We start from the raw sequence: 10,000 nt of genomic DNA, 5'->3' as shown, positions 1-10,000 counted from the left end.
GTTCATTATTTGGATTTGTGAGAAGATTTTTAGAGTATTAATTTTTTTGTCTGGTTTAATCAGTGCTGGATTAAGCCCTTCAGAGGCCCTAAGAACTTAAGACTTTAGTGCCCTTTATATTTGTAATTCAAAATATAATCATAAACCACAAAATTTTATCCAAAATTTTATATATGTGTAATTCAAAATATAAGCATAATAAACCACACAAAGTTTTATCCCAAATTTTATTTTTGCTTTTCATATTAATGATATCTAATTGGGTATTTGGTGCCCCCTTCCCTCCTTGATGCCCTGAGCACATGCTTATTTTGCTCAATGGTTAATACAGCCCTGTGTTTAATCTTCTGGTTATTGGACGGCATATACTCTTAAAATACTACTTAAAATACTTAACCTGTTACTGCCGGGTCAACAAACTACTTGATCTGTCGGGTACGGCTATATTGGTGGCAGTGTGCTAAAGTGCTTTGAGTGGTAAGTTCTGCTATGTTTAGCAGACTCCCATGCCCAGTGCGGGATGGTTGCCACAAATCACCCGGAGTCACCTTGGTATGCACGACAAGGTAGAGCTGAAACTCTGGAACACTGAATAAAATTTCCTAAATTTTTCCCCTTTATTTGTAGCATTTTGGTTTGTCTTCAGATTATTTCTGGTCTTGGCAACTGTAATTTTTTGGCCACTACAAGAATATAATTTTCAGCTTACCCTGTCTTAATGCATCCATACCATGAAGCTTAACCAAAAGACCAGAGTTTACAGGTTTCATGGTGGCGATTTTTGGTTGTAGGTATTTCAAGAGCTCAGGTTTACTTGTGAGTATAAAGAGTATCAGTGTAGCACAGAATTGAGAAAGTTGTCTCCTGTGTTTGAACAAAAGGCAGGTAAATCACCCTTATGCTGTGCTTCACTCCGGAGGCATGGTGTGAACAATTTTGCCAAGCATTGCAGGTCCTAGCTGATTATCATAAGCACGCCATTATTGCTTGGAGAACACCACTGAGACTCGTCAAGGGAAAACTGATATACTTAGCTAATTGAAAATTCAAGCTGGTCTTTTATTGCACTCACTTACCAAGGTAGTATAGGTAGAATGAAGTTTATATTGCAGTTCAAATGTAGATGCTTTAGAGACTGTGAGCTAACTGTCATCTTGGTTCTTTACAAACAGGCCATGCCAACCCACTCTTTCACTAGATTTTGGTGCACAGCGCACAGTATACTCTGCCCAAGTAAGAGCATGGGAATATGAATATGTTAATAAAAGATATATAAAATTACTTTTTATCATAAATAAAATAATATGTTTTACAGATATCTAGTTATATAGATAATAAAAAGACGATATACCTGGAGTTTTCCCTATGATTGGATTGAGGAGAAGAGGGCCTGTAAAGGGAATAGCGCTATAAGGGTGAATTTATGGAATATGGTGGAAGGAAACTTGCCTGGCAGTATCAGATGATTATTAGTAAGCACTACATGCGTCTCAATTGCAGAAAAAAAAAAAAACTTTTTTTTTTTTTTCTCCAGATGTCAGGAGGAGGCAGTGGGGGCAGAGGAGGGCCAGGGCCCATCCCACCCCGATGGCTCCTCTGCCCGCGCAAGAGTAACACTCTCATAGGCGACAAATTCCTGGCATTCAAGACCCCGCTCAGCTCAAGGTTCGATGACCAGGTGCCGCCGGAACACAGGTTCTCCCCAGCTATGCTCTTTGCCTCAATGAAGAGCTACAAGGTGGGGATACATTTATGGTTTGTGTCATCCCCTCACTGCTCGTGCTCTCTCTCTCTCTCTCTCTCTCCTCTCTCTCTCTCTCTCTCTCTCTCTCTCTCTCTCTCTCTCTCTCTCTCTCTCTCTCTCTCTCTCTCTCTCTCTCTCTCTCTCTCTCTCTCTCTCTCTCTCTCTCTCTTCTCTTTCCATCTCTCTCTCTTCTCTCCTTTCCTCTCTCTCTCTCTCTCTCTCTTCCATCTGTCTCTCTCTTTCCATCTCTCTCTCTTCATCTCTCTCTCTTCCTCTCTCTCTCTTCCTCTCTCTCTCTCTCTTTCCATCTCTCTCTCTCTTCCATCTCTCTCTCTCTTTCCTCTCTCTCTCTCTTTCCATCTCTCTCTCTCTTTCTCTTCTCTCTCTTCTCTCTCTTCTCTCTCTTCTCTCTCTCTTCTCTCTCTCTCTCTCTCTCTCTCTTTTTATCCCTCCGTCTATTTCTCTCTCTCAGTGTGATATCCATAGTACATATTAAATTTATCAAATCAAATCAAATCTCTCTCTTTCTATTTCTCTCTCTCTCTATTTCTGTCTCTCTTTCTATTTTTCTCCCACTATTTCTCTGTATCTCTATTTCTTTATCTTTATTTCTCTTTCTCTCTATTCTCTCTCTCTTTCTATTTCTCTCTCTCTCTCTCTCTCTTGCTATTTCTCACTCTCCCTCCCTCCATCTCTTTCTCTTTTTCTTCCTTCCCCCTTTCCCTCTCTCTTCCTGAGATTTCTTATTTATAATATGCAATATTGGGTTGTTTACTATTTACCTTCAATCTACATAAAAAAACATGGTTTTGACATTATCTTATTTCTCCTTAACTATTGCAGGTGAAGATAGGCCTATGGATTGACCTAACAAACACTTCAAGATTTTATAATGAGTCTGAGATCAAGCAAGAAGGAGCTCGCTATCTGAAAATCAACTGCCGAGGGCATGGAGAGTGTCCCAGTGTAGACCAGGTCAACACTTTTGTTGACATTTGTGACAGGTTCATCAGGAAAAACCCCCTAGAGATAATAGGTATGCTGAAGGTTAAGGGTGATGGCTAAAGTCTGTCTGTCTGTCTGTTTTTTTTTAATAATTTGATAATTTTTCAATAAGAAATGATGTAATCTAATATGTAATTTGGATAGAAATTATCCTTAAAGTGCACCCAGCCACTGTAAATCACACAAAAAAATGTAGGAAGCAAGTAGCTGGCTTAACCTGTTATTATGTCGGACATGGAATTGACTGATATTTTCTTTGTTCTGTGTAACTTTTCAAAGGAAATTTGTTTTACTGAAGATGACAGACATATAGTGAAAGGGGCTGAGGAGCAGCAGAGCAAGTTCAGAGTAAAATCCTATTAGTTTAAGCAGAGAACTCAGTGATACCTGTGGTGTGGTATGATAGACAGACAGAGGAAGAGAGAGGAAATGGATGAATAGATGAATAAGGGAAAGATAAAAAGACAGGGATGCACATAGAGAGTCTGAAGAATAAATGAGAAAAGGAGAGAGAGAATGAATGGGGGGGGGAGAACAAAAAATAAGACAGAGAGAAAAAGAATGGGTGAGAGAGAGAGAATGAATGAATGAATGAGAGGCAAAGAAGAAATAAGAAACAGGGAAAGGGAGGCATGGATGAAAGAATGAATAAAAGAAACGGGTGAGTTGTAGAAAGTTGCTCAGGCTAAGCCCATTCACGATAGGATTTCCCTGCGCCATACCGAGCCCCGCGTCAGGGACTGAACTCAGTCTGCCACTTGAATGGAAAAGATGGAAATGCTAGAAACCTACATTATCCTGCTTTCTGGACTTTTTAAATTATGGTATACACATTTCTGTTGGAAGGCAGGCCTAAAATAAAAGACATCAAGCAGGGTTTGCCTGTGTGTGGAATGGATATATGCCACTTGGCATTTGGGCCTAGTTTGCCATGACATGATGACACATCTGGCATGAATGGGTTAAGAGAGAAGCTAAAGATGGGGGATGGAGTGCTTTGTGATGTCATCAGGGCTTCCTTGCCTGGAACTCATATATGCTGCAAGGTGGCAATAGTGTAAGAGCAAATGTCCTCAAATCTACTCATTATATTAACTCCTTTTTATTATTATTATTATTATATTATTATTATTATTATTATTACTATTGTTATTATTTATTATTATTATTACTATTATTATTACTATTATTATTACTATTATTATTATTATATTTATTATTATATTTATTATTATATTTATCATCATCATCATCATCATCATCATCATCATCATCATCATCATCATCATCATCATCATCATCATCATCATCATCATCATCATCATCATCATCATCATTATCATTATCATTATCATTATCATTATCATTTCATTATCATTTCATTATCTTATCATTATAATTATTATTATATTATATTATTATATTATTATTTATTTATTATTTATTATTATATTTTATTATTATTATTATTATTATTATTTATTATTTTTTATTTATATATATATTATATTAATTATTCATGTAATATGAAAGAGTAAGGTTTACCAAAAAAAAGAAGGAAAATGATTTATTTTGGATTCATATGGAATGAATTATTAATTTGTTCTTGATTCTGTGTCTTTCTTGACTCTGCTTAATCTTTAAAGGTGCTATAAAGATGATCAGTGTCTTCATTTTCTTATTGTGTTATTACTCCTAATTTTATTATATATTTTTGTATTTTTCATTATTTTTTGATGTTACAGTATAGTATGGTATAAGAAGTGCATCTGTATATACAAATGTAGAAAAGTGATTCTGATCTTATTACTTTTCAGCTGTTCACTGCACCCATGGTTTCAACAGAACAGGTTTTCTGATAAGCTCTTACTTTATTATGAAAAATGACTGGGCTATCGATTATGCAATCAGTGCATTTGCAAAAGCCAGGTAGGTTCTGTTTTCTAAATCTCTTTCCTCTGGCCAAGGTGGTGACTTTTCTGGCCATCTTCATTAATGAGAGAAGGCATTTGTGTATATATATATCTTACTAGAATATGCATATTTTTTACTAAGTAGAAAGTTTATTTGATGTTTATTGACTGTTCAGTGATTTACTCTACTTCAATCAACAGACATCCAGGCATATACAAAGCAGACTACCTGTGTGAACTTTATTCTCGCTCAGGTGACGACCCTAATGATGCCCCACCTGCCCCAGAATTACCTGACTGGTGCCATGGTATGGTTTGTGTGTCTTTGATGTCAGAAGGTCAAATGAGTGTTAAAGTGCATGCTAGAAAGAGCAATATGATATTTAAGAAAAAGAAAAATGTTTGTCTTTTGATTTTTAATGTGAGAGAAAAAATGTAGTTAAAAGAAAGAAAATGATTAGAATGCTATTGTTCGTGAAAATTATGTTAAAGAATCTAGGAGAAACGTTTTTTCTTAGAAAATGCAATGTTTCTAATTTGTTCTGTATCCTCTAATTGCAGAAGACAGTTTTGTAGATGATGATGATGAAAGCATAGGAGGGGGAGGCGGTGGAGGAGGTGGAAGAGGGAAGAAGAGAGAAAAAAATAAGAAAAACCCCACCTTCATGGAGGGAGTTTCTGGTGTTTATCCTATCACAGTTCAGCCAAAGCTGTCTGAAATACAGAGGCGGATACAGCAGTTATGTAATTGGAGTGGGTAAGGAGGATTTTCTTCTTTATCTATCATATGCTTTACTTTGTTGAGTATCATATAATGCATTTTAAGTGATACCTGGTAAGCAATTTATGCTTGTAATGTTAATGTGTAGGTAAAAGCAGTTGTATTTGTATCCAAACACTGAATTGTAATGCTTCATTTAAATTTTTACCTAAACTATTTCCCAGGTTTTTAATTATCTGTGAAATTGATACTAGAATTAAATGTGTTACAGAACTGGGTTCCCCGGATGTCAGCCTGTCAGCATGGACCAAGAAAACCTTAGTTTCTTGCGAGACAAGCCCTATAAAGTGTCTTGGAAGGCGGACGGGACGAGATACATGATGCTCATAAGTATGTAGTTTTTTTAGGAGAATAATAGGTGTTAGATTTTAAATGAAGTAAACTTGTACAGTGTCATTAAGAGAGAATAGAACAGGGTAATACCATTGTCTATGGATTGCTATAAGATCACAGTATACTTGGAAGCCATTCTAAGTATTTCACATGCACACTCTTTCACAGGTGGGAGGAAGGAAGTCTATTTAGCAGATCGCGACAACAGCATTTTCCAGGCACCTGAAGTGGAGTTTCGACAGAAGTTTGACCTGATGGTACACATGTCGGACACGCTAGTTGATGGGGTATGTTATATCCCCTCCCCCCCCTCTTTATGAAGACTAGGGTTTATGTTATATGAGCAGTAAGTTCTAAATGTAGTTAGGTTTTTCATTGGAGAATAATTTTCATGGTCTTTTGTGGCTTGTGTGTTTATTATTAGATTCCTGGCATTGGAAAATTGCTTTGATTTTTTACATATTGGAAAAAATGCAGAAGGGTAAAAGGAGGAATCGTAAAGATGTTTCATTCGTAAACACAGAGTAATAGCGTCTGTTCTTTTTTCACTTCTCTTTTTTTTCTTTATATTTCCCCCTTCCTTTCTTTTTTCTTCTTCATTGTTTTCTTTTTTTTTTTTTGTATTTAATTGTTTCTTTTATCATATTATTTTTTTTTCTCAGTGTCTTTCATTCTTTTATGTTTTCTTTTGTTCTTTCTTCTTTCATTGTTTTTTTTTTTATTTTCCTATTCTCTCTTCCCTTTTGTTTTTTCATCTATTCCTTTCTTTTATGTATTCTTCCCTTTTTAATTCTTTTCTGCCCACCATTCTCATCTCTCTTACAATCCTTTTTTTTTTTTCCTTTTTTTTTCTTTTCTGTCTTCGTTAGAAATGAAAATGAGAAAACAGAATTCTAAGAAAAAAAAAGAGAAACCAAAATGAAAGACAGACCAAAAGAGGAGATATATTAGCTAACATTACTACAATTACAGCAGAAGGGAAACTTAGACAAAAGTATATAATTTCTTACAAAGAAGAATATTCGCAGGAAAGTGATTAAGATGTTATGAAATAGCGTCTTAGGTGTCTACACTGCTGTCAGTAAACCAGATGCATTATCCTGGTGCAGTGTATTATGTGCACAGTGCATGTATCTTTAAAAATTTTAACTGGAATTTTTCTTGAAACTTTGCAGGAAATGGTCATAGACACAAATCCCAAGACAGGCGAAAAAATTCCACGATATCTCATCTACGATGCGGTCCAAATTCAAGGACGGGACATCATTAACGACACTTTCCAAATGAGATATGAACGGATTATGGTGAGGACTTCTTGATTATTATATGTACGGTATCACTGATTTCCCTGAGAATACACAAAGAGGCATAGCTCTAGTCTGGGGTAACTGGAGGGTGTTCAGTTGTACGTCAGGATTCCCATATGAGCCAGACGGAAATCCACTGACTGCAATTGCTAATAGGCCTCCTCGATTTATCCATGTTATAAACATAATTTGAGTTTATTGCTCAAGCGTAATTGCTGTCTTCTGAATCTCCCAGATATTATTTATGTGTTAGACATTATTTAATTAGTCATTAATTTTATTAATTTACATGGAAAGTATCTTCCTTTGAGAAAAAAAAAAGAAAAAGATTTAAGCCATGGATTTATGATTATGTTGGGTTTGGAAGATGCCGCAATCAAGAAAATAGGGCTGTATGTAAAAATTTGACATCGTGATTCTGGCCAACAGGACCATTTTACTTCCAACATTGAGGTGGTGATTGCCAGATATTTTGAGCAGATGTCTAACCTGTCTTTGACAAGATCTTTGATGTAATTTGTTCTAGTGTAGGCTAGACAGATAGATTAACACAACATTCCTTCATTTAATTTTTTTATGCTCTAGAAGTGATGTCTGATTGTGGTTACCTTAATTTGTCATAGATTTCTTTCAGTCTGAATTGGAAAACAACTTTACATCTGTGTTAATTATTTATACAAAACACTTGGTCCATGAAATTTAAATCTTAAATATTTGTATGTGTTGATAGGCTTTACAATCAAAACCAGTAACCAACTTTATATAAAGGTTTTCATTTAGTAAGAATCATAACATACTACCTGTAATTCTTAAATTTCTCATATCTCAAAGTAAGCAGATGTACCTTATTTCTAGTCTTTCCTGTTTCTCTTCTTACAACTGATTCTTCCACCATATCTGCTCACGTCTCCTTCCCCTCTGCAGACGGACATCATCTGCCCGAGAAATGCTGCCATAGAAAAGGGTCTCCTAAACAAACAGAAGGAACCGTTCAGTGTGCGGAGAAAGGACTTCTGGGATGCCAACGAGCACTATACCCAGAAGCTCCTGAGCGAATCATTCCAGTCCAAGTTGTGCCACGAACCCGATGGTTTGGTATTCCAGCCAGAGTGTGATGTAGGTTGAGGCGTTTGGTTTGTTCCAGGAAATATCCATTCAGATCATTGTTAAAAAGTTTCTGAATGAGAGAGAGATCGATGAGAGGGATGAGCGAAAGAGAGAGAAAGAGACATGAGTGAGAGAGAGATATAAATGAGAGAGATATGAATGAGAGAGAGAGAGAAATGACAGACAGACAGACAGACAGACAGACAGACAGACAGACAGACAGACAGACAGACAGACAGACAGAGACAGAGACAGAGACAGATTTGGGTAAGCAAGAGAAATGAGCAAGAGAAAGAGAGAGAATTGTGTGAGAGAGAGATGAGTGAGAGAGAGAGAGGGCTGAGTGAGAGAGAGAATATACATATATATATATATATATATATATATATATATATATATATATATATATATATATATATATATATATATATATATATATATATATTATATTATTTTATTTACTTTTTTGTGTATTTGTTTATTTCTTTCTTATTTAATTTTGATTGTAGCCATGGGATGTGATTTATAATGATCTTTATAGAAGTGATATGGTTTATGATAAACTTTAATCATACAAAATAATTTTATGATACTTTCTGAAGCCATTGTTAAGCGTGTGAAAAAATATTGATAAATTGGTTTGTCTTACAGCCTTACATACCTGGAAGATGTGATCTAGTCCTGAAATGGAAACCTGCAAGCCACAATTCTGTTGACTTCAAGTTAAAAATTGTCAAGAAAGGTGGTTTAGGGTGAGTACATAGCATTTTTCTTTAAGAACCACATGTGATTTTTTTTTCTTTTGCATACTACTGTGTCTGTGCTTTAATTATCTGATTATGGCAATGCCAATACTGGATCATTGCTGGAACCTGGTCTGTCTCATTGCCTGATTCTGGCAGGAAACTGGACCCAGGGCTTGTCCTGTACAGTCCTCCTGGCCTAAAGTAGAGGAGTTTTAAGTTCAGGTTGATATTTTATGGATTCTGTCCTATAGGATTGCAAGACTAGGCATACTCTCTGTTCTTGTGTTTGTGTCATGAGATAACATTTCTTCTTACAGCCTCCACAAAATGTAGTAGGAATGTGAATAAAGTGAAGCAAATGGGAGGAAAAATAGAAAATAACTATGGTTAAACATCTAGACTATATATTTTTTTAGTTTCAAGAAAAATAGAAAATAACTATGGTTAAACATCTAGACTATATATTTTTTTAGTTTCAAGGTAGAAAGTAAGAATGGAAATAGGAATGGAATGATTCATGTCTTCCCCCAGCAGATACTGTGTACTTTGTTATTAATTAATTATAATCAATGTACTGCTTATGAAGGTAAGTTTGATACCTCCAATCTATTGTGCAAGTGATATATATCTGGTAACACTGGTAACCGGTGAGTTTTCTAGTAGGTGTTTATTTTGCCTAAAAGAAAGAAAGAAAGAAAAGAAAAGAAAAGAAAAAAAAAACACTGCTTTCTGACAAGTGGATTTTTTTCTGAATGCTATGTAATCTATACTGTCAGATACTAGTTGCCATTATGAATGTTTGTTAAAGCAGGTATAATAGATATTTGTTGGAAATATGAGCATAGGCTGTGCAGTTCCTCTGAGTGTGTAGGATGTGGTCATTTAAGATGATGTTATAACCATTTTTGTTAATGTTCTGATTTTTATTTAAAAATTCTAATTAAAATATTCACTCCATTGTAGCATAGCAGGTCTTCTATCCAGTCAGTTAGTAAAATCATCAGTTTTCAAGTGCTGTGATATGCATCATGTAATTGGTACACAATATAATATGCTCTACAAGC

The 10,000-nt window shown here is 35.4% G+C and overlaps 1 protein-coding gene across 1 annotated transcript in view; it reads left to right on the top strand.

The window, feature by feature from the left end:
- LOC119594943 (mRNA-capping enzyme-like) overlaps positions 1–10,000 on the top strand; it is a 12,708-nt gene that overhangs the window by 1,022 nt on the left and 1,686 nt on the right. The window contains exons 2-11 of the mRNA XM_037944010.1: positions 1,535–1,738; positions 2,588–2,780; positions 4,567–4,678; positions 4,864–4,970; positions 5,224–5,419; positions 5,655–5,773; positions 5,945–6,063; positions 6,952–7,080; positions 8,008–8,199; positions 8,842–8,942. Coding sequence (XP_037799938.1) covers positions 1,535–1,738; positions 2,588–2,780; positions 4,567–4,678; positions 4,864–4,970; positions 5,224–5,419; positions 5,655–5,773; positions 5,945–6,063; positions 6,952–7,080; positions 8,008–8,199; positions 8,842–8,942 — 1,472 coding nt within the window. The remainder of the gene's footprint in view (positions 1–1,534; positions 1,739–2,587; positions 2,781–4,566; positions 4,679–4,863; positions 4,971–5,223; positions 5,420–5,654; positions 5,774–5,944; positions 6,064–6,951; positions 7,081–8,007; positions 8,200–8,841; positions 8,943–10,000) is intronic.

This window comes from Penaeus monodon, chromosome 35 (genome assembly GCF_015228065.2).
Source record: "Penaeus monodon isolate SGIC_2016 chromosome 35, NSTDA_Pmon_1, whole genome shotgun sequence".
In the NCBI taxonomy this organism is placed as follows: domain Eukaryota; kingdom Metazoa; phylum Arthropoda; class Malacostraca; order Decapoda; family Penaeidae; genus Penaeus; species Penaeus monodon.
The sequence above is the reverse complement of the archived record's forward strand: the minus strand, read 5'-3'. Positions and strand labels throughout refer to the sequence as shown.